This window comes from Lagenorhynchus albirostris, chromosome 11 (assembly GCF_949774975.1).
Source record: "Lagenorhynchus albirostris chromosome 11, mLagAlb1.1, whole genome shotgun sequence".
In the NCBI taxonomy this organism is placed as follows: Eukaryota; Metazoa; Chordata; class Mammalia; order Artiodactyla; family Delphinidae; genus Lagenorhynchus; species Lagenorhynchus albirostris.
Window position 1 is genome coordinate 97,969,146 of NC_083105.1, and position 22,692 is coordinate 97,991,837.

The 22,692-nt window shown below is 58.0% G+C and overlaps 2 protein-coding genes and 1 long non-coding RNA gene across 5 annotated transcripts; 2 read left to right on the forward strand and 1 right to left on the reverse strand.

The window, feature by feature from the left end:
• The first annotated feature begins 104 nt into the window (after window positions 1-104).
• On the forward strand, window positions 105-9,091 carry NOP2 (NOP2 nucleolar protein). The gene is made up of 16 exons (XM_060167118.1): window positions 105-251; window positions 535-644; window positions 1,711-1,756; window positions 1,938-2,026; window positions 2,217-2,473; window positions 3,555-3,610; window positions 3,731-3,891; window positions 3,988-4,187; window positions 4,343-4,432; window positions 5,306-5,393; window positions 5,470-5,610; window positions 6,143-6,282; window positions 6,425-6,514; window positions 6,658-6,780; window positions 6,891-7,119; window positions 8,296-9,091. Exons 2-16 carry the CDS (start codon window positions 539-541, stop codon window positions 8,979-8,981), a joined length of 2,502 nt encoding a protein of 833 aa, XP_060023101.1. The 5' UTR covers window positions 105-251; window positions 535-538; the 3' UTR covers window positions 8,982-9,091.
• Window positions 5,892-10,075, reverse strand: LOC132530043 (uncharacterized). The gene is made up of 3 exons (XR_009543628.1): window positions 6,615-10,075; window positions 6,323-6,359; window positions 5,892-6,228 (listed from the first exon to the last, which is right to left on the reverse strand). It is a non-coding gene; the product is annotated as an uncharacterized LOC132530043 (long non-coding RNA).
• IFFO1 (intermediate filament family orphan 1) lies at window positions 9,606-22,515 on the forward strand. 3 transcript variants are annotated; one of them, XM_060167121.1, is made up of 10 exons: window positions 9,607-10,409; window positions 14,035-14,095; window positions 14,186-14,281; window positions 14,943-15,083; window positions 15,382-15,390; window positions 17,142-17,323; window positions 17,426-17,546; window positions 17,805-17,900; window positions 20,666-20,796; window positions 21,415-22,515. In XM_060167121.1, the coding sequence occupies exons 1-10, from the start codon at window positions 9,631-9,633 to the stop codon at window positions 21,524-21,526; spliced, it is 1,728 nt and encodes a 575-aa protein (XP_060023104.1). In that variant the 5' UTR covers window positions 9,607-9,630; the 3' UTR covers window positions 21,527-22,515. The 3 variants fall into 3 exon arrangements, with proteins under 3 accessions (XP_060023103.1, XP_060023104.1, XP_060023102.1); XM_060167120.1 differs by lacking the exon at window positions 15,382-15,390 and having other exon boundaries at window positions 9,606-10,409; window positions 17,166-17,323; window positions 17,808-17,900; XM_060167119.1 differs by lacking the exon at window positions 15,382-15,390 and having other exon boundaries at window positions 9,608-10,409; window positions 17,166-17,323.
• The last annotated feature ends 177 nt before the right edge of the window (window positions 22,516-22,692 follow it).

The following is a 22,692-nucleotide window of genomic DNA, read 5'->3' on the forward strand; positions in this document are numbered from 1 at the left end:
GGGGAAAGCAGAGCGGTCCGCCCGAGAATCGTGCCCGGCCGCACGGCTCCCCAGCCCCGCGCGGGCCGGGTAAGCAAACGTTCCGGCTTCCGCGGCGGACCGGAAGACCGGAAGAGGCGGGGCCTCGGCAGGCACGCAGGGCGCCTGCGTAAGACGTTTTCGTGGTGCGGCGTCGGAGCGCTTGTCCTGGGCCGCACGTGGAGCTCCGCGCCTGCTTCCGAATCCCGTCTCGGGGCTGGATTGGCTTCCAGGTGAGCCGAGGCTTCGGGCGCGTCTGGAGGAATTTGGGGAAGGAAGGGTGAGGCGCTGGCCTGGACTGGGGCGTGGGGAGGGTGGGGGTACGCGGTACCTAGGGCGTGAGACCCAGGGCCCGGGGCTCAGCGTGGAGTGGAGGTTTGGACAGGCCTCGAGGGGCTGTTGAGTCGAGGTTCTGGTGGAGGCGATACCCTCTCCCGCTCCATTTCGCTTCGTCTGCGTTCTGCCTTTCCCTTACAATACGCGCTCTTCTACTGTCTCCCGTTTTGTTTTCCCCAGTACCATGGGGCGTAAATTGGACCCTACGAAGAAGGAGAAGCGCGGGCCAGGCCGAAAGGCCCGGAAACAGAAAGGTGCCGAGACCGAACTTGCCAAATTCTTGCCTGCAGGTAGGGGTCTGGCGTGCTCCCTCTCCCGATTCTCCAGCTTTTGCGCTATTCTTTTATCTGTAGCTCAACCCTTCCGTTTTTTTAGTCATTTTGTGTGTTCGCTTTCTGTTCAAGCGGAATTTTCTTTTAATGAGTTAGTAGGAAATAAGTAGGAATGAAGTACTCTCATTAGCGTTTAGAACTTAGGGAAGATGCGACTGGGACACAAGTACTCAGGCAAGGAGAGGTGTGGTTTAACACTGCGGGAGTTCAGAGAAAGGGGGATCCCACGGAGTTAGAGAGTTTGAGGAGATTTTGTTTGAAAAGATTTTGTGAAGCAGTTGGGTTTTGAAAAATGGGTGACATTTTAGCAAGTGGAAGTTGGAAGGGGATAGTCCAGTCACTGTGAACTGCATTGTTGAGGGCATGGAGATGGGAAAGCACAGATCTGGTTCCTGCATGGTTAGTAGTCTACTGCATGGAAGACTGGGTGGGAGGGAAGAGTGGGCAAGCAGTTTGTGTTGAACATCATATAAAAGATGCAGTTTACTGAGGTGTTGGCAAATGCTAAACACTATACTTTGGACACATTGTATCCTCTCATTCTCAGTGTCCTGTGAGAGAGGCCCTGCTAAGGAAATGGGTGCTGAGAGGTTAACCTGTAAATAGTTATTAAATGACAGAGCAGAGATTTAAATTTTCTGTTTCTTGGAGAGTGTACGAACAGCAGCAGTTGTAAAGGTAAAATGTATCGTGGTTGGTAACTGATGAGTTGAGAGTAAAAGAAAGGGGAGAAGAAAGTTTTGAATCTGTGTTACCAGAATGATGATGATGCTGTTAGTTGAAATCAGTCTGGAGGGAGGCCCTGTTTGGATTTGGCTGGTGAACAGCCAGGTGGAAATCATCTCCTCTACATCTCTTATCCAGCTCCCGGTAGAGCACAGTGGAGTGAGTTATCATCTACTGCCTCTAACTAGTGTTCCAATTCTTTTCCCTTTTATTTCCTTTCCCGTTGCTTTTTTTTTTTTTTCATTTCCCCTGTAACCTCCTGTTCTGCCTGTTTAAAAAAAATTTTTTTTTTAAACAGGTGGTGATGAAAATTTCAAGAGGTTGTCCAGTCGTGCCCGAAAGAGGTGAGTGTGCATGTCTAGACTTACGTTACCCAGGTTAAACTGGTCCCACTCATCTTTAGGCACTGCTCCCATGTGATCATGCTGATGGAAAGAGCTGTTGGGGACTGTCAGGTTTCCCTGCACTGGGAAGTGGCAGAGCCTAGAGGTGTGTTCCATTTCCTCACTCCTTTTATGTTTTCAGGGCAGCCAGGAGGAGATTGGGCTCTGCTGAAGCCCCTGAGATGAATAAGTCCCCTGGGGCCAAACCATTGCCTGGAAAGCTATCAGAAGGTCAGTGGACATAGGAGCTGGGTGCCACGTGAGGAGTCCTCTGGGTCCTGGGTAGGGAGGGGCTTGTTGAGTATTTCTGAAGTGAAAGGAACAGCCAGAGGACGTTCTTGGGGGTAGGAAGTACAGAGGCTCCATCAGTGTGTGGCTGCCATCAGTCCAGGATTCTTCAAACCCTCTGGGATCTCTGCAGGAGCTGTCCAGGCACCCAGTAAGAAGGGAGCCCCGTCCTTATTTAACAGTGCTCGAGGCAAGAAGCGCCCAGCACCAACCCACAGCAGTGACGAGGAAGAAGAGGAGGAAGACTCTGAAGAGGAGGAAGACTCTGAAGAGGGTGGTGTGGCGAACCAGGGGGACCTCTGGGGCTCCGAGGACAGTGACGCTGATATGGTAGATGACTATGGAGCTGACTCCAGCTCAGAGGACGAAGATGAGGATGACGGTGCAGAGGTGAGCTTTATCTCTCTGGGTCTTCAGAAAGCTATCCTTGCCTTTTAGAGTCTTTCCAGATCCTTGAGACTATCTCTCGGTGACAAGGATAAGCCTGAGTGGAGAAAAGGGATTTTAGCATTCCATCACTTTTCGTAGCACCTTACCTCCTCTCAGCGCATGTGCAAGTTTAAAAGAGCCACAGGATAGAGCACTTTAAAATATAACGATGCTCAGTGCTGGTGAGGACATGGGAAGGCGGACACTTCTATGGCCCCACTGCTGGGACTAGAAATGCACACTTTTTTTTTTTTTAAGCATTTGCTATCTGAGAACCTTAAAAAGGTTTTTCCTTTTCACTTAGTAATTCCACTTTAGAAAGGTGATCCAGAATGTAGACAGGTTTACTTGCCGAAGTATAAGAAGTTATCATGTATTATACGGTTTAAGTATATGAGTGTGTTACTAGGAAAATTCAAGCATAATCGAGTCGTATGGAATAAAAAGGAAGTTCCCACTTTCACCCCTCTCCCCCAACCCCCCTTCTCTCTGCAGAGCTACTGTTTTGCGATTTCCAGGCACCATGTGGACCATAATGCCCAAACTCTGGAAACTTCCAAAATGCCTAATAGGCTTAAGTGAACTGTGGTTCATTCGTATGCTAAATTAACGTTTGGCCATTGCGTCTGTGAAAATGCTTGTGATCTGTGAATGAGAAAAGGCGAGAAACAGACTCGAAAATGAATCATGATTTTAACTGTGTGAAAAATGTAGAGTAAGCGTGGAGGAAAATATGGCAAAACGGGTGCCCAGGGAAGTTTTTGTGTGTGTGTATGTGTGTGTGTGTGTGTCCGTGTCCTGCCTGCCCACCCGTGTACATATGGGTATGGGAAGAACAATGTACCGAACTCTTTCAATCCATCATTTCACTTCAGTAATGGTAAATATTTTGCTAATCTTATATTCACTTCTTCAGGGTCTAAATTTTTTTCTGGGAGCAAGAGTTATGTTTGTATTTAGGAAAAAAACAGAGGTAGGAAGTATTTCATGGGCTGGTGGAAGGGCAAGCTTTGCATCACCAGCCTCTTGTCTCTTTATTCAGTTGCTGCCCATTGAAAGGGCTGCTCGGAAGCAGAAGGCCCAGGAGGCTGTTGCTGGGTGAGTTTTGGAAACTCTTAGGGTGGAGAGTAGGCAGTGGCTGGGATGAAGGAAAATGTGAGGAAGGAGGAGGTGTCTGCTTTGATCTGTGAACCACTCTGTTCTTGGACCTGTTTATAGGGGCCAGTGGAGTGAGGAGGAGACCTACGAAGAGGAGGAAGAGGAGAAAGTGTCCCCTGGGTCAGGTCCCAAAGAGGATGATGAGATGGAAAGGGACCTGCAGATCAACGCGGACGAGGAGGAGACTTTTGTGCTGCCCCCTGCTGGGGAGATGGAGCAGGATATCCTTCTGGGGCAGGGGGAGCCGGAGGGGGATGCTGGGGAGAAGGCATTTCCAGGCCCCAGGAAACCAGGAAGCAGTTCCTTAACAGGTCCACATGCCCAGGTTCCAGACTTGCAGCGAGTTCACAAGCGCATCCAAGACATAGTGGGAGTGCTGCGCAATTTTGGGACTCAGCGGGAGGAAGGTCGGTCTCGTTCTGAATATCTGCAGCGGCTTCGGAAGGACCTGGCCACTTACTACTCTTATGGAGACTTCCTCCTTGGCAAGCTTATGGACCTCTTCCCTCTGTCTGAGGTACCGACTTGCCATTCTGATGCCCTTCATGCTTTTCTTTCCTCACTCTCTCTTCTCTTACACTGTGTAAGAAGGCAGCCAGCCCCCTTGCTCTCTGCTTTTCTGGCTGCGCTCCTAGGCCAGCCTGACCTGCTCCCTGCCATGCTCTGTCCCAGCTGGTGGAGTTTTTGGAAGCCAATGAGGTGCCTCGGCCCATCACCCTCAGGACCAATACCTTGAAGACCCGGCGCCGGGACCTCGCTCAGGTGAGGGGTGGGCCCTGAGGTTTGCTTGTCTCAGGGAGGCACTGAATCCCAGAGACCCCCGCCCACCCCCCCCACCCCCCGTCCCACCGCACTGGGCGTGGGGGGTCTTAGTACCTAGGCATTTCTTGGTACAGGCATGGTCCCAGGAGGCAGACCTAGGCCTGGTGTCACGCTGGGTCTGTCTGGCAGGGCTGAGGACCTCTGTCGATTGGGGAGCTCGTCCCTTCAGCCTCTGCTCCCTGTGACAGGGCTGAGACATCCGCATCACGATGAAAATGCCGCCTCACAGAGAAGTGGGAGGGGGTTGTCTGCCTCGTAGATGATTGAGAAGCTGGTGAGGCTGTGATCCCTATCCCCGGGAAAAGACGTGACACACACACACACAAGCAGTGTTTTAAGCTCCTCGTTTCCAGGGGTTCAGGGGCCCCAGGTTAAAACCCTGGTGCCAGAGGCAGTGGTGTGGCCTTGTGTGTTGTCTGTCTCCTGGTGTCTGTCTTCTGTTGCCTCTCCTGGAAGGTAACTCGATAGTTATCTTTAACGTTGCTATAACCAATAACGCTAAGTTTTAGGATGGCAAGGGGGCTGAGGCTCTTGGAAAGTCGGGGTCCATTTCCAGGAGATGAAAGAACAGGAGCTGGCAGTGTGCTCCATTGGGATGGAATTCAGACCTTGAGTTAGAACCTGAGGCTAAGGAAGAGGAGACCATGGGATGGGACAGACTGTTCCGTGCGCCTGTGATGATTGTGTCCTGACTAAGCTCCAGGGGTCGTGGTGCCACGGGCCTCCAGCCAGGACCAGGGTGTCACGTCTCCAGTCCCCTACTGGGTATAGTAGCTTCCGACGTTTTAACACTTTCATCCATCTTATTTTCAGGCGCTGATCAATCGTGGGGTTAACCTGGATCCCCTGGGCAAGTGGTCGAAGACTGGACTCGTGGTATATGATTCTTCGGTGCCCATTGGTAAGTGTTCCCTGCCCCGGAGCCCTTCTGCCCATGCCCTCGTCCCAGCATGTCACAGGCGGGTCCTCATCCACAGGTGCCACTCCCGAGTACCTGGCTGGGCACTACATGCTGCAGGGGGCCTCCAGCATGTTGCCCGTCATGGCCTTGGCACCCCAGGAACATGAGCGGATCCTGGACATGTGTTGTGCCCCTGGAGGAAAGACCAGCTACATAGGTATGAGAAGGGCCGGTGGGGCTAGGCTTCAGCTGGCGCTCTGCTTATGAAAGGAGGTGGGGTTGCACAGGCGGTCAGCAGAGTGGGCGGCAGCACAGGTTCTGGGGGCGGCCCAGCTCCAGCCCCACGAGGGCCTCTTACTGCCCACGTGACCTTGGGCACCTGTGGAACGGCGAGGTGATGGTGCTCGTGTTGGCTGTTATGTTATGCGTGGGTCCTGAGGGTTGAGGTGCGCATATGCAAGTCCCTGGCGCAGTAACCGCTACGTATAATTAGTCGTAACCATTTTATTAAACTGTTATCCCTTGGAAGAAGTAACTTAGTCTGAAGGATCAGAAGGGCGTTCAGTAACAGAAAAGTCATCCTGGCGGGCTCGCTCATCACAGGGCCGGTGCGGACCGGGTAGCCGGTGGGGTTGCAGCTTATTTGGGGAAGGGGTGAGACTTCACAGGCAGAGTCTTGGGCTAGAGGGTGGCCGGCAGGTGTGGAGGCACAGGAGCTGCCGGTGAGCACTGTGCCCTCCTCCCTTCAGCCCAGCTCATGAAGAACACAGGTGTGATCCTCGCCAATGACGCCAACGCCGAGCGGCTCAGGAGCGTCGTGGGCAACCTGCACCGGCTGGGAGTCACCAACACCGTCATCAGCCACTATGACGGGCGCCAGTTTCCCAAGGTGGGGCTCCCCGCTGTGTGTCTCTCCTGGGGCGTCTCACCTGCTCCCTTCCCGACCTCAGGATGTTGAGACCTGCCCTTAGGAAATAATCGGTATGGTTCAGGTTGCCGAAAACATCCACTTAGCCTGCCTTTTTCCCCAGGTGGTGGGGGGCTTTGACCGAGTCCTGCTGGATGCCCCCTGCAGTGGCACCGGTATCATCTCCAAGGACCCAGCAGTGAAGACGAACAAGGTGCAGGGGTTGGGGGACCTGCTGAAAAGTCTCGGGGAAGGGGGGCTGGCGAAGCGGAGTGGGAGGTGGGCAGTCAGCAGCTCACGTCTCCTGAGGCTACCTTTAGAAAGTCCAGCTCTGTGGGTCTCTCCGTCCTGGGACAGGATGAGAAGGACATCTTGCGCTGCGCTCACCTTCAGAAGGAGCTGCTCCTGAGCGCTATTGACTCTGTCAGCGCCACCTCCAAGACGGGGGGCTACCTCGTCTACTGCACCTGCTCCATCATGGTGAGGCCTGTCGTGGGGCGAGAGGGGGCAGGGCTGGCGCCGGCGCCCCCCAGCACCCCCTCGGCTCCAGCTCCGCTTTCCCTTCCGTCTCTGTCTCCCCCACACGTCAGGTGGAAGAGAATGAGTGGGTGGTAGACTACGCCCTGAGAAAAAGGAACGTGCGGCTGGTGCCCACGGGCCTGGACTTCGGCCAGGAGGGCTTCACCCGCTTCCGGGAAAGGCGCTTCCACCCTACCCTGCGCTCCACCCGCCGCTTCTACCCTCACACCCACAACGTGGATGGTTTCTTTATTGCCAAGTTCAAGAAATTCTCCAATTCTATCCCCCAGTCCCAAACAGGTAAGCAGTGTGCTCTTTGTACCTCTCCTCTCCACCTTTGCTCTTTCTACCATAGCTTCAGGAGGCTTTCTGGTGTGACTGCGGGGAAGGGCGGATCTCGGCCTCCCTCTCCTGGCCTTTGCACGCTTGGGTGAGAGACCCCTTTCATCCCAGCTAGTTGTTCCCAAGCCTGGGCCCCATTCGGTGTGTTACGGGGTTCACGTGGGTGGGGTCTTTCCCTTGATCCTGCCAAATGGCTGCAGTTGGTCGGCACTAAACGCATTCCCAGTGCGAGTGTGGTTTCTTGGCCGAGGGTTGCCTTACTGGTAATAGACCTCTGCCGGTCCAGCCTTGTCAGCATTGGGTTGGCACGCGACTCCTCAGAACTGTCCGTTCTCTGAGCCCATCACACTAATTGCAGATCGTTTCCTCAGCCATCTTGAGGAGTCTGGCCTTGATCTCAAGGGGAAGGGTGGGGTTTTCTGAAACAAGCCTGAGGGCTCTGCCTGCTGGGATGCCACCCTGAGCTGAGTTGGAAGAGGGAGAGGCGGGCTTCTCTGGACACAAACAACATGACTTATTGAGTTGATTTTTTTTCCTCTTCATAAACAATGCCTCTTAACAAAAGTCACATCTGAATGTTAACAGAACAAAAACCTCTTTAAGAAGTAGCAAAATTTCTTGCATTTTTTTTTTGCTGTAACTGTAAAGATACATATTTAATATGTCTTCATTAATGAAGACTAGCTTTTTCTAGTTGCTCTGTGTGCATTCTTATTTTCCTGCATCTCGTCAAACTCTGCACGAAAAAAATATCTTTTCTGATTAAAAGAAAAGCCCAGTGCTTCAGGTTTTTTCAGGGTTCGCCTCCTCCTTAGAGTGTCTTGTTACCTGCTGGCCTCAAGGGGGCACAGCTTCCTCTGAAAACCTTTTGGCCCAAGGATGGGGATGGGTAGTGATGCCTTCTCTTTAATACAGGGTTCAAATATGACTTGCGTAAAGACCAGGTGATATTAAGTAATATGAAGCCAGGTAATCTGCTCTTAGGCACCGTCCCAATTGTGTGGAACACTTGGCCAAGAGATAGTACCCCGGCAGTTTCCTTATTTTAATACCTCTACCTACCTCCTCCACTAATGATCAAGACCCAGTGATGAGGCCTGTTTTCTCAAACCATCTGTTTAATTTTAACCTCAGGAAATTCTGTGATATCCACCCTTACAAACCTAGACTTGCCCCACCTGAAAGGGCAGGTGACCCCCCAGCCTGAGAGCAGCAGGCAGCCTGCCAAGAAGGCCAGAGTGGCTGGTCAAGCAAAGCAGCGGCTGCAGAAACGGAAACATCCCAAGAAGGCTTCCTTCCAGAAGCAGAACGGTGTCTCCGGAGGGACAGACTCAGAAGTGTCCACTGTGTGTTCTGTCACAAAGGCCCAAGCTTCCTCTAAGCTGCAGGATAGCAGTCAGCCAGCTGAAAAAGCAGCAGGGGTCAGGGAACCAAAGGTAGCCGGGAAGCTACAGCAGCAGTTGCCCGAACTGCAGTCCTCCAAGAAAGCTGCCTTCCGGAAGCGGCACGCTCCTCCTAAGGGCACCTGCACGGAAACACCTGCTGCGCCGTCCCTCTCCAAGACGCAGGCCACTCTCAAGCCTGAGGACCGTGGTCAGCCCCTGGGGAACACCACAGGGGCTGAGGAGGTTAAACAGCGGGTGTCAGAGCAGCCTCTCAAGAAAGCTGCCTTCCAGAAACAGAATGGTACCCCCGGGGGACCTAAGGCTCCAGTCATGTCCCCCCACCGGGGGGGTCACAGCCGGCCCCCACCAGCAAAGAGGAGAAAATCTCTGTCCAGAGGCGGCCGCCAGCCCCTGCTGTCTCCGATGGATGGTTGAACTATACTGGGGTGGCTCATTGCCATTGTTACTGGGTTGGAACTCTTACCTCTGTGAGGATGGCTTCCCCACTGGGGATGTGAAATTTAATACACATTTTACAATCTCTGGCTGCTGTGTGTTTTTTTGAGGGGACTGGGTACTGGCTTTGCTGCTTGAAGGGTAGAGGTGGGAGGGTGGGACGGGGAACCCCTGAAGAGAGCGGACAGTGTGGTATACTGAGAAATAAGGTCAGTTCCCAGGGACCCAGGGAAGGAGAGTCATGGAGTCAGAGCCCGGGTGTTTGGATTCAGGGGAGAGGAGGGCAATTGGGGTGTAGGGAAGGTGAATTTCGTGCCACCAGAACCATGGAGTACTGGAGGACCTGGGTTTTACGTCCTGCCACGCTGGCTGGATTCTGGGCATGGGTCGGGGTCCGGTCGGCTCAGGGCTCAGCCTCAGACCCGGAAAGGTCGGTCCAGGTGCCAGCTTCCGAATGAGCCTTTCATTGGCCTCCTCCCTGGCCTCCTCCGCCCCGCTGACCTCTGCCCCTTCCGCCGAGCCGTCTGATTGGCTGCCCCTCGTCCCCCTGGCGCCTCATTGGCTCTCCTCCCTCGCCCTCCAGCCCTGCTCCTGCACGGGTCTCCATCTCCCGGCAGAAGCCGCAGCCATGAATCCGTTATTCGGCCCCAACCTCTTCCTCCTCCAGCAGGAGCAGCAAGGCCTGGCCGGGCCGCTGGGGGACCCCGTGGGAAGCGACCACTTGGCCGGCGGCGGGGACGTGCCCCCGGCGCCGCTCGCCCGGGCCGGCTCGGCTTCCTACTCGCCGCCCGGGCCGGGCCCGGCGCCCCCCGCCGCCATGGCGCTCCGCAACGACCTGGGCTCCAACATCAACGTGCTCAAGACCCTGAACCTCCGCTTCCGCTGCTTCCTGGCCAAGGTGCACGAGTTGGAGCGCCGCAACCGGCTGCTGGAGAAGCAGCTGCAGCAGGCGCTGGAGGAGGGTAAGCAGGGCCGGCGGGGCCTGGCTCGCCGAGACCAGGCCGTGCAGACCGGCTTCGTCAGCCCCGTCAGACCCCTGGGGCTGCCCCTGGGCGCCCGGCCGGCTGCCGTCTGCACCCCGTCGGCGCGGGTGCTGGGCTCGCCCGCGCGCTCGCCGGCAGGCCCCCTCGCGCCCTCCGCGGCCTGCCACCCGGCTCCCTCCACCTCCACCTCCGCCTCCTCTGCCTCCTCCTCGTCGGCCCGCTTCATGCCCGGCACCATCTGGTCCTTCTCTCACGCCCGCCGGCTCGGGCCGGGACTGGAGCCCACTTTGGTGCAAGGGCCTGGCCTGTCGTGGGTGCACCCCGACGGGGTGGGCGTCCAGATCGACACCATCACCCCCGAGATCCGCGCTCTCTACAACGTGCTGGCTAAAGTGAAGCGCGAGCGGGACGAGTACAAGCGGAGGTAGGGATCGGGAAGGTGGGGAGGGGGCTCAGCTCACGCCACACTGGGGCCGGGGCTAGGTGTGCGTACAGGAGCCGAGAGCAGCTGGGGCCCAAGAATCAGGGAGGAGTCAGTATGAGTAAAGTTCCTGCTGTGTAAGGAGGAGCTTGGAAGTCCACAGAAGGAATTGGATACCCGGAGACTAGAATCCCTAGAGAATGCAGAAGTCGAGACTCGTGACCGGAAGGAGGCGTCTAGGAGCCGAATACTGCGGGGAACACTTGTTTTTCATCTAGGCTGCAGTGTTTGGAGGACTGTGTTAACTGGGGGTTTTGTGATGTGTAAAAGGGACATGGGTCGGAGAGGCCACATCCGGGCTACTGCTTAATCCCCCAGTCTCAGCCCTCGGAGCGACTTCGTGATATAGGCTCCACATTACTGATCAAAAGTTAGAGGCAAAGGTTGTAGTTTTAATTTGGGAGTCGAAGGGAAATGAGAAGGGGGTTGGAGAGGGGCTGCACCTTGCAGTAGGTGATCCTGCCTCTGCCCAGCGTTTCCCAAAACGGCGTCCGAGGGAGCAGCACGGCTGCTCTGGTTCCATCCAAACCAGAATGCTGTGGGGACCTTAGGGCATTTCTGCGAGTGGGTCAGAAAAGGAGGGAGGCGGGAAGAAGGAGTAAAGGGAATTCCCTAGGGAAAGGGGAAGGGCCTATGTAGTTGGCCCAGGGCTAGCCTTGGAAGCTGGGGGATCTGAAAGTGCAGAGCTGAAGGCGGAGGAAGTGTGAAGAGGGCAGCAAGGACCCGAGTAGGAGAAGGCTGGGAACATGGACACACCACACCTTTGACACAAGGCAGCTGGGGCAGGCCGGGTGGCTCTGAAGATGAGGAGTTGGTTTACTGCAGGGAGCCCTGCGGGGTAGCACAAGGCGCCAGGGGAGGGGATGCGACGCAGGAGTGCTGGCTGCATCCAGGTTGGATCCCCTAGACGGCTGATAACCATGCTGTTAGGACAGCAGCCTGAGCACAGCCAGCACTTCGTACACTGTGCCTGGGACGCCATGGTTGAAGACGGAGGAGGTGACAGGTCGGAAAGAGGCTTAGCCTTCAGGTTTAACCTCTTAATGAGCTACTCTGACCCCTTGTGGGCAGGCCTGGGAATTACCCTTGCAGCCCAGTGGAGCAGAGATTTGTGTCTGGTGGGGATTGGCTGAATGCTCAGGCAAATGCCTGCTGGGTCGGGTTGGGGGTCGGGGGCGAACTTCAGGGATCTGTAACCCGCGAGAGTCTAGCAGATCACAGATCAGCAGGCTTGCTGAGGTGGAGTCCTGTCCTCATGCTGGCTGGCTTCCTTCCTTGGTTGTAGTCCATGACTGAAGTGTCTTTGGGAGTCTCAGTTATCCTAAAACCATCATTCAGATGCCACCCAGAACCATCCTGCCCCAGCCACTGCAGGAGTTAATTAACGCCGTCAGCAGTGGAACATGGACAGTTCTGGAATACATCCATAACCACAGGAACAACTGCTGTTGTGGGGGTGTTCTGTTTCTAACCGGAAGAGTATTTGTCCTTGGTCCAGCTGTCCAGGGCAGCAAAGGGTTATTCCTCGGGGGCTGATGAGCTCATAGCTCTGCAGCACTCCGCTGTGCAGAGGGCCTCACAGCCAGACGTGGGTGGTACGTGATACTGGTAGTCAACTCATTCTTCCACCCCAGATCCCCTGCCCTTGGTCTCTTCTCTTTATAGCAAAGCTAACTCCCGTCTGTAGCCTGGAAGACGTGGGCATAGTATGAGCACTAAACTGGGAAGGAGCCGAGGCCTCCTGGTTCTGGGTTCAGCTCCCCTGCCTTGTGCGACCTTGGGTGGATCTCTTTTTCCTGGTCTCAGTTTTTCCGACATAGGAGTGGCCCCTGCTTCCTCACTTCACTCAGGGAGACCGTTTATTTGGAAGAAAGATGTTTGCTCAATGTAGAATACATGGAAATTGCTCAACGTCTACCCATGTTTAAAGAACCTTGCGAGGGAGACCAGATTTAAATAGAGGTCAAAACGAACCCATTCGTGGGAATGTCTGGCTGGAGTACAAATAGAATTCTAGTGAGCTTCCAGATGGTTTATTTTCAGATTTTCTGTTTGTTTGTTTGAGATTTTATTAATCTTAAGCCATACCTAACTTCCTTAAGTTTCTACCTGGAACAGTTGAGTTCACTGTCCTGCCCTCCCTGATGCACCTTCCGCAGGGTTTTGGTCCCCTTGTCTGTCTCGCTTGCTTCCTCCAGGGATGCATGGACCCCAGGGGCATCAGGGTACTGCATCCCCTGCCCTCACGCTGTAGACGAAGAAACCAAGGCCCAGAAAGATAAATGTCTTCTTTAAGAAAATACATAACCTGACACTGCTGGGGCACCTCGCTGGCCCCAACTGTCTGAATGAGAATGCCAGAGCGAGGGGAGGGGCTGGGTGGGGAGCCAGGAAGACGGGAGGGGAGCTGGGCTGCTTTCTCCCGGCCCAGCCCAGCCGCCAGGAGGGGCGGCCACGGTGAGGTCGAGGAGTTATTATTAGGAACACTGCAGTGCGGAGGAACGGGAGGGCTAGGAGAGATGGGCCTGGAGGAGGAGCCCGGGGAAGAGAGCTGAGAGGCACCTGGGAACAGAGATGGAGGGGAGGGGAGGGGAAGACCAAATCCTGGGCCTGCAGAGTGTGTTCTCCATGCTGCTTCCTAACCACCTTTCTGGCGTTGAGGTTTCTCCCCTGGTGCAGTTGCCCTCCTTTCTCAGCCTGGAGGAAGCCTTTCCAGGATGGGGGAGAAGTGCTGGGCTATGTCAGTGGGGTCTGAGGAGTCCCGCTGTTCCAGCCAACCTTGCGGGGCCCTGAAATCAATCCTAAGCAGGGGTGTTGCCCCCGCCGCTGCCCTCCTGCCTGTGTGAGGAGGAGGGGGACGCGCCGGCCAGCTCCCAGCCTTGGCCAGGAGCGCCTTCTAGCCTCCTCGTGGTCTTAGGCTCTGCATGCGGGGGCCCAGGAGGTCCTGCCGCTAGTTCTTACCCACCACGGTTTCCCTCTCCCTCTGGGTGTGGGTGCTCAGTGATCCCAGGCTCCTGCCCGCACCCTGGCCCCTCTCTGCGGCTCACCCGGGGCCTCTGGGTGGGCAGTTTCTGGAGCTTGTGGGGATGGACTTCAAGCATCTCCTCGCAGGCTCCTGACCACCTTTGCTGATGCCGTATGTGTCCTGCAGCTGCTTTTACAGGATTAATGGTACCACAGGAGGCAGGGCAGCGGGCTAGACGAGCTCTGTTCTGGTGCAGGCAGCAGGCGGGAGCCCGGATCTGAGGACTGGAGGTGGGAGACCGGGCCGGGTGGTGTGGGCAGAAGGAGGGGGACGAGGCCAGCCGGACAGCTGGTCGGGCTGGGCCCTGCGAGGGACCAGAGCAGCCGCAGTTGCTCTTAAATGGTGCGAGGCCGGAGGTTCCGGGAAGGCAGCTGGTGAGCTGGGAGCTGGCGGGGAGCCTGGAGCCTCACGTTTCTGCCCGGCTCCTCCCGTCTGGGGAAGCAGACCCGGGGCCGGGGCCTGAGCCTGAGCCAGACGGGCGGGGGGCGGAGGGCGGAGGCGGGAGGACCCCGCACCCAGGCGCTGGCCCTTCGCTGTCTGCAGGTGGGAAGAGGAGTACGTGGTGAGGCTGCAGCTGCAGGAGCGCGTGAACGAGCTCCAGGAGGTGAGGGCCGCCCTGCCCCGCCTCGTCCCACCTTCCCCTGCCCGCCGCCCGCAGGCAGTGCGGCTCACGCCGGGTTTCTCCCGACCGTAGGAGGCCCAGGAGGCTGACGCCTGCCAGGAGGAGCTGGCCCTGAAGGTGGAGCAGCTGAAGGCCGAGCTGGTGGTCTTCAAGGGGCTCATGAGCAACGTGAGTGCCGCCGCGTCACCCCTCGTCCCTACCGTCACCCCTCGTCCCTACCCGCCGGGGTGAGGCTGCCTGAGGCCAGGGAGCCGGCCTTTTTAGTTGCACCCAATTCACTGACCCTCCCCCCAGCGTATGTGCTTCCATTTCTTTTCCGCTTGCCCACCCCTAACTCCGGAGAAGAAGAGACAGCGGAAGTCCCCGTGGCCTCCATTGTTCCTCAGGGTGGTTTGCTCGCAGTGTGGCCCTGGGTGAAGTCCTGACACTCTGCCTTCGTATCTGGGTCTGTGGAGTGGGATAGTAAAGCACGCACTTTGCAGTCTGGTTCGAAGGTTGTGATGCACTGAGTTAGGACAGCGGTGCTCGTTCAGCGTCAGCTGATGTCACCATTGCGATACTTCTCCACTCTCATAGCCCCTGGTGGTCAGCCAGTCAGTGTCTCTTGTAGCCTGAGTTCCAGGAGGGAGCCCCCTGTATGTCCCAGCCACTGGGCCGTGCCCTTCGGGGGCCCCGTCTGGCCGGGGAGCCAGCTGTCCTGGGCAGAGTGCTGGAGGGGCACCCAGGAAAAGGGGTGCCTTCTGCTGGGAGGGGCCGTGTGTCTGGGAGGATGAGGGGACATTGCCGGGCCCTGAGGACCCCCTCACCGCCCTCCGTGCTCCCCGCACAGAACCTGTCCGACCTGGACACGAAGATCCAGGAGAAGGCCATGAAGGTGGACATGGACATCTGCCGCCGCATCGACATCACCGCCAAGCTCTGTGACTTGGCCCAGCAGCGCAACTGCGAGGACATGATCAAGATGTTCCAGGTGAGGGCGAGGGGCGCCTGGGTCCGGCCCCCGCCCCGTCCCACCGCCTGGTGTCCGCGCCCGAGCTCTGTAGGGGGGCGCGGGGCCGCGAGAGCCCGGTCCTCCGCGGGAGCTGGGCCCGGCCCCTTCTCGGAGAGCTTAGCGCGGCAGCCGGGCCCTGGCGGGACGAGGCTGGGGGTGAGGGACAACCTCTGGAGAGGAGTTTGGAGCGGTCTCTAACGCCGTCTCTCCCCTCCCCTCTCTCTCCCGTCTGCCTCCTCGCCTCTCTGCCTTTCATCTTCTCTTGCTTCCTCCACAGAAGAAGCTGGTTAGTTCTGCTCTCACGCAAGCTTCCTGCGTCCCCGGCCCATTTCTCAGCTCCCCAGGCCTCCTGACCCGCAGGGCTCTCAGCGCAGACCCCTCCCCTCTATCCGGCTGCTCTGCTCCCTTCTTTATCTCCCACCCCTCCTTCCCTCTCCCCGCTTCTCCCTCCCTCTACCCCCTTCTATCCCTCTCCCCATTCTCTCTTCCTCTCCCCCCTTCTCTCTCCCTCTCCCCCTTGTATGCCTCTCCCCCTTCTCTCTCCCTCTTCCCCCTTCTCTCTCCCTCTCCCCCCTTCTATGCCTCTCCCCCTTCTCTCTCCCTCTCCCCCTTCTATGCCTCTCCCCCTTCTCTCTCCCTCTCCCCCTTCTATGCCTCTCCCCCTTCTCTCTCCCTCTCCCCCCTTCTCTCTCCCTCTCCCCCTTCTATGCCTCTCCCCCTTCTCTCTCCCTCTCCCCCTTCTATGCCTCTCCCCCTTCTCTCTCCCTCTCCCCCTTCTATGCCTCTCCCCCTTCTCTCTCCCTCTCCCCCCTTCTCCCCCCTCTCCCCCCTTCTCTCTCCCTCTCCCCCTTCTCTCTCCCTCTCCCCCTTTTATGCCTCTCCCCCTTCTCTCCCCCTCTCCCCCTTCTATCCCTCTCCCCGCCTTCTCTCTCCTTCTCCCCTTCTATCCCTCTCCCCTTCTCTCTCCCTCTCCCCCTTCTCTCTCCCTCTCCCCCTTCTATCCCTCTCCCCACTTCTCTCCCCCTTCTCTCTCCCTCTCCCCCCTTCTCTCTCCCTCTCCCCCTTCTCTCCCCCTCTCCCCCTTCTATCCCTCTCCCCCTTCTCTATCCCTCTCCGCCCTTCTCTCGCCCTCTCTGCCCTTCTCTCGCCCTCTCACCCCTTCTGTCCCTCTCCTCCCCTTCTCTCTCCCTCTCCCCCCTTCTCTCTCCCCTTCTCTCTCCCTCTCCCCCTTCTCTCTTCCTCTCTCCCCCTTCTCTCTCCCTCTCCCCCCTTCTATCCCTCTTCCCCTTCTATCCCTCTCCCCCCTTCTCTCTCCCTCTCCCCTTCTATCCCTCTCCCCTTCTCTCTCTCCCCCCACTTCTCTCCCCCCCTGTTCTCCCCCCCACCTGTTCTCCCCCCACCTGTTCTCTCGCCCTCCACCTGTTCTCTCTCCCCCCACCTGTTCTCTCCCCCCCCACCTGTTCTCTCCCCCCCACCTGTTCTCTCCCCCCACCTGTTCTCTCCCCCCCACCTGTTCTCTCTCTCCCCCCCCACCTGTTCTGTCTCTCCCCCCCAACCTGTTCTCCCCCCCCCCCACCTGTTCTCTCCCTCTCTCTCATTCTTCTGCCTCCAGTTCTCTCTCTCCCTTTGCCCTCTGGCTTCCAGATCTGGATGTGTGACTCAGGTTCTGCTTTGTCAACTCCGTGTCTCCCTCCTCCTTGCAGCCTGAAAGTTTTCTCTCAGTTCAGTCATTTCACTAGAAGACTTTTTTTAGAAAAGAAATCCTCTGGGCCATTATGCACATCTTACTGTGGTCGAGGCCAGCCATTTCCCCCTTATCTTACTGCTCTGTTTTCTCTGTTTCTTGTCTGTCTTCCTCCTAGTCTGCAGCCCCGTCCCCATCTGTGTCTGTCTGCCTGTCTCGGTGACGCTGGTGTTTCTGTTCCGTCTTGTAACTGTGTCTTCTCTCTGTCTGCCCCCCCTTCCCGCTGGTCCATGCTTCCCTCCCCTGCCGGCGCCCACGCCCTTCTCCTCATGCACCCGGCCTCGTCTCTGTAGTCTCTGCACTTGTCTCCCATTAAGGTCCCGTCCATGGGGGGGCGGAAGCGGGAGCGCAAGGCTGCCGTCGAGGAGGACACCTCCCTGTCAGAGAGTGACGGGCCCTGCCACCCCGACGGGGACGAGGAGGAGAGCACGGCCCTCAGCATCAACGAGGAGATGCAGCGCATGCTGAACCAGCTGTGAGTCCCGCAGGCCCCTCGCCGCCCTGCCCCCGAGGCCGGAGCCCCGCCCAGCAGCCCCTCCCTGCCGCCCGCCCTGACGCCGGGGCTCCCTGTCTCTAGGAGGGAGTATGATTTTGAGGACGACTGTGACAGCCTGACTTGGGAGGAGACCGAGGAGACCCTGCTGCTCTGGGAGGACTTCTCGGGCTATGCCTTGGCTGCTGCAGAGGCCCCGGGAGAGGTAACCGCCCTCCCGGCCGCAGGGTCCCGGCTCCTCCTCTCCGGGCGCCAGGCCGTCTCCTCCCTGCCCACCGTCCACGCCGTGCTCTGTCTTCCCTTTGTGGCCACCCTCCGTCACCTGCTTCTCCCTGGTCCTTTGTCCTCGTCCCCTCTCTCTCCGGCTTCCTTTAACCTGACTCACTCTCTCCCTCGCCTTGCCCTGTGGTGCCCCGTCCCACCCCTCCCATCTGGCCTCCCCCTGCTTCCCTTTCCTCTCCAGCAGCCGGAAGACAGTTTGGAGAAGGTGATTAAAGATACTGAGTCCCTGTTCAAAACCCGGGAGAAAGAATATCAGGAAACCATTGACCAGATAGAGGTAAGGCCGTGCGCTGAAGCCGAGGGGCCCAGGCTCCCGGTGGGTCGCAGGTGCAATGGCCTCACCCCTGCGGGACCCCAGACACCAGGGCCTCCCCATTTCTTCCTGACGGGGGCGGAGTGATCTCCCCACTGTAGCACCTCCGGTGGGTCCTTAAGACCTCAGGCTGGGGAGGGAGGCCGACAGATGTGGGTTCAAACCTCAGCTCTGTCACTTACTTCCACTCTAACTTTTAACAGGCCTCTTTTCTCTGAGCATGCTTCTTTATTTATAAAGTGGGGTTCTTACTAATACCTCCCTCAGGGTTGTTTGAAGGTCAAGTGAAGTAAGGCCCAGGCAGAGCGTGGGGCAGCGTCTGTCTCGTCGTCAGCACAGCATATGGTCGTTGCTTTATCATCATTGCTGTTATTATTGTTAGTGCTGTGGTGAAGTCCACTCGGATGGACTTGAACTTTGCTGCTGTCGCGGCTCAACCTTTGAGCCAATGGGGAAACCTCCATTCTTATTCCCTAGCCTTGAGGAACCTTCTAGAGATGCGAGTGGAACTGGTGCTTCAACTTAAACTCTAGGCCTCTAGGGGCGGCGGGAAGGATTTGTGGCACCTGGGAGGAGGGCCTGTGGGACGAGGCTTGCGTGCGCGTGCGATTCTCGTGAGCCCTCCTGCCCGAGCGAGCGTGAGAGGGTCCTTGCCATGCACTCTGACTTGGGGATGAGGCTGGGGGCCTCTCTCTGAGCCCACTGCCCTCACAGCGGCAGTGGAAGTTGAGGAATTATTTTCCTACATCCTCGATCCCCCAGCGCACATTAGCCGGCCCTGCTCCTTTCAGCAAAACCTGCTTTCATTTTTTTTGCCCGGGCAGACAGGTGCTCACTTTTAAAGGCACTGCTGGGGACTTCCCTGGCAGTCACATGGTTAAGACTCCGCACTTCCACTGCAGGGGGCGCGGGTTCGCCCCCAGTTCGATCCCCCCCACAAGTCCCGCATGCCATGTGGCCAAAAAAAAAAGAAAAGAAAGACACAGCCAGCTGTGCGCCACTAGCTGAGGAGCTGGGAGGGGGAACTGCACTCCGCTCTCCCGTTTACACCATCCCACTGTCCTCCTCCTCCCTACGCCTAGAATGGCATGATGGGAGGTGTCGGCGGGGCGGGCACGGTGGTGGTGGCTGCAGTGTTGCTCCTGGACATCCAAATGGGACACCTGAGGTCCCTTCACCTCAGTGACCTTTGATCTCTCAGGGGCCCTGGGATGGAGGCAAGGACCATTTTCACCACTGGATGGTGAGACCAAGGCCCAGGTGGAGGGTGGGCGGGAATTCTTTCCCCCACCCCTTCCCCTCCATCTGCTCCCAGCCTCACCCCTCTGCCCTGCCCCGCTGCCAGCGTGCACGGGGTTTGCAGTGTGGCTTTTGGGGTCGTCTCCTTCCTGCAGCCCTGCTCTGAATGTGTAGAGACTGGTGGCTGTCCTAGCCTCGTATTCTCCTGGAATATGTTTGGTTCGTTCCCTTGTTCCCTGCCCCGCTGAGCGATGGGCTCCAGAGCCCACCCCTCCTCTTTAATACCGGGGGGCTCTCCTGAGGTGTAGGGATGGGGGTGTAGGTGGCAGCCAGTCTGGACAAGAGCTGGCGGCACCGTATTTCCCTCCTGGACTGAACAGTCAGTGCGTCCTGCCCCTGCACATGCTCTTGCTGCTGGGCCCCGGCTGGGATCCCAGCTCTGGAACCAAGGCTGGAGTTTGAGCCGTGCTCACTAGGGCTTCTGATCCACCTGGGCTGCCGTCTCTGTGTCTGGCTCTGTGACTATTTTCTTTTCTCTCCGAGTTTCGCATCCTCTCTGCCCAGTTCAGACCGTTCACAGGTGGCTTCCCGCCCTTTCTCTTTGCTCTCAAGCAGTCAAGCACGTCACCTCCGAGCAGTTTCTCTGCCTCCCCTTGTGCCCAGAACAGAGAGAGGCAGCACACTGTCTGTGGCCAGATCTTTCACCGCCTCTGCGCCTGGCTCTCAGCTCTACCTCTGAGCCTGTGGCGCAGAGGCGGGGTCTGGGAGGGAGACTGCGTGCCCTCGACTCTGGGCCACACGTCATGTCACGCATGACGTGTCTTGAGTCGGGCTACATCTCAGAGCCCGTCGGACATTCAGCGAGGCAGGCAGTCCTTCCGTTCATCTCTGAAAAGGACTTACAAGTGAGAAAAGCAATGAGAGGAAATAGGTGGTAAGAGAGCAGAGTGCCTTTCAACAGGGCCCAGCCGGCCTCTGGGCCATGAGTCTCGTGGACGCTGCTTGAAGTTAACTAATGACTGCCGTCGAGGTGTGGGGTGTGCACGCAGGGATGAGTAGGCCCCGTGGCCAGCCCTGCCAGGAGCTCCCAGCTTGCAGAGGGGGACAGGCTGGGGGGACAGCGCTGTGTGGGGAGTGAGGACTGGAGCAGGCCCCGGGGGGGCCCCAGGAAGGGGCAAGGTCATCCCCACGTGCTGCCCACGCACTCAGGAACATCCGTTCCTCACGGCTCTCGTTGGGAGTCTGTTCCGAGAGTGCAGGCCCAGAGCAGATCGCTTAGTGAAAGCCTCTGTGGGAGACACTCCCGGGGAAACTAGAAGGAATGATGGGGTATCGGGCACCTTCTGCCTTGAGCTGGTTTAGTTTAAAATCTGAGTCCTTCACTTCCACTACGGCTGCCTGTGCCCCGCCCGGGGTGCTTGGCAGTTAGCCTCCGGGGGGCGGGGGACAGGCCCTGCTGACCCGGCGGCCCTGCCCTGCCCCCGCCACAGCTGGAGCTGGCCACGGCCAAGAATGACATGAACCGGCACCTGCACGAGTACATGGAGATGTGCAGCATGAAGCGGGGCCTGGACGTGCAGATGGAGACCTGCCGCCGGCTCATCACCCAGTCCGGGGACCGGTAAGGGCCCCCCGGGCACAGGCGGGAGGGGACAGTACCCAGCGCCCCTCACTGGGGAGCCCTGAGACCCTCCGGCAGTGACTCAGGCCCGTCTTGCCGTGGGGCTGCCCGTTGGAGATCGCCTGGTCTGCTCGCCCCAGCCCGGCAGCTCCCTCCCCCTCGGCATTTGTCCATCCGTGGTTGGACTGCCGAAACCTCCCGATGCGGTTCCCCTGGTTAGAAAGGCAGCTAAAGACTGACAGGGAGCACAAGGGGCAGACTTTTATCTAAAGTCAGCGCCACGGTTTGTGCCCTTGACCCTGCGTAAGTTTTAAAAATCGCAAAACTACTTCATAGACGTGAAGCTGGGGCCGCAGAGCCGGTGCCCTCCGGCTCCGGCGGCGTCTCATACTGTGACCTCAGATACTTCTGAACTCAGCCTCTCCGGGTCCCCAAGTTAAAGTGGGGACCGTTTCTTACCCCCTTCCCCCCTCCCTTGCCCTGCATCCGCCCTTGCCCTGTGGTCCTCCTGCCCTGCCTGAGATGCTGCCTGCCAGGGGATCAGGCCAGGGGTGGCGGGCGTGCCGGCCTTGTCAGGACTCCTCCCGCCCCGAGGTTACAGCTGACGCTCTTTTCTAGAAAGTCTCCTGCTTTCACTGCGGCCCCGCTTAGCGACCTGCCGCCCCCGCCGCCACCAAGCGAGGCTGAGGACTCCGATCGCGATGTCTCATCCGACGGCGCCGTGAGATAGGGGCCTCCTCGGCCCGCTGGGACTCACCGAGGCAGGGGGCTGGGTGGTTCCCAGAAGGGAACGCGTTTGTCCTGCAGCACCGAGCCCGGCCCTGGCCATGGGGGTGCTCCTCCCCAGCCTCCCCCCTTGGTCCTTGGCCTCCCTAGGGGTCTGGGGTGTCTGGAGCGAGGCTTGGCCTGCGCTTCCCGGGCAACCCCCTGCACAGCCGGCTCCCCTGCCTTCCTGCGTGGGTGAATGCTACTTCCCATCTTTAACACGCTGCCCGAGCGCTCGTGGCCCCTCACCTCCCCACTGAGTAAGGAACATGATGGATTGTCCTTCCTGCCGTCCCTGTGGCCTCGAGCCAGCTGGCCGTCTTGATTCTGTACTGGTGCTAACTGGCGTGGGCACTGGTATGAGGGGGATTAGGCTGGACGTTCTGTGGCTCGTGCACCAGAGAGGGCTTCCCTCCGTGTCACAAGCGGAGGGAGCGGGCCTGGGCAGGGCGCTCTGTCCTCCCTCTTGTCCGAGTGCTCACGGCCGTGCCGGCCGACAGCAGTGACGTGGCTGTGAGCCTTCCCTGGTGGAGGTGCCGCGCGTCGCAGGGGCCCTAGTGCGTCCGGTGCCGGCGGCTTCTGGGTCTGACCGGGTGCGGCGTCAGTGTCGTGGAGGGAGACAGAAGCCCCTGCTTGTTTCCCAGTCACCGCCCGGTGACAGAAAGGTGAAGCTGTGTGTGTGTGGGGGGGGGCGTGTGTGTGCACACGAGCATGTATGGGCGCATGTGCCCTCAGGGTCCCAGTTTTTTCAAGCATCAGCTGCAGGTGTGTCTCCTCCGTGTCTGTCACACACTGAGACCAACCGGCTGAGTGAGATGTCCTGGACTCGGAAAAGCTTGGTGAACTGGGGCTACGAGACCGAGGGTCCCTCGTCGTCGCTGCCTGAGGCGGGCTGGGCTGAGCCGATGTTTGTGTGGAATCTAATGACAATGAAACTGGCGACTGTTTATTGAACACGTCTGTGTCACTGTTTCCAGCACTTTCTGGTCTGGTGGTGGTTATACAGTCCTCTGCACAGAGTGCGCTAGTTATCACTTTAAAAACATGCAGGTGCAAGGCAGGTGCGGAGATTGTTAAGTAACCTGCCCAAGGTAACGGTGCCTCGAGTGGCACGGCCGCGGCCTCAGCCCT

Excerpts from the sequence above, each read along its gene's own strand:
- NOP2 (XM_060167118.1), top strand. The coding sequence starts at position 539 with ATGGGGCGTAAATTGGACCCTACGAAGAAGGAGAAGCGCGGGCCAGGC. Across the intron at positions 5,394-5,469 it reads TGATTCTTCGGTGCCCATTG|GTGCCACTCCCGAGTACCTG; the intron begins GTAAGTGTTCCC and ends CCTCATCCACAG. Across the intron at positions 7,120-8,295 it reads TATCCCCCAGTCCCAAACAG|GAAATTCTGTGATATCCACC; the intron begins GTAAGCAGTGTG and ends TTTTAACCTCAG.
- IFFO1 (XM_060167121.1), top strand. The coding sequence starts at position 9,631 with ATGAATCCGTTATTCGGCCCCAACCTCTTCCTCCTCCAGCAGGAGCAG. Across the intron at positions 17,324-17,425 it reads CAGCGCATGCTGAACCAGCT|GAGGGAGTATGATTTTGAGG; the intron begins GTGAGTCCCGCA and ends CCCTGTCTCTAG. Across the intron at positions 17,901-20,665 it reads AAACCATTGACCAGATAGAG|CTGGAGCTGGCCACGGCCAA; the intron begins GTAAGGCCGTGC and ends CCCCCGCCACAG.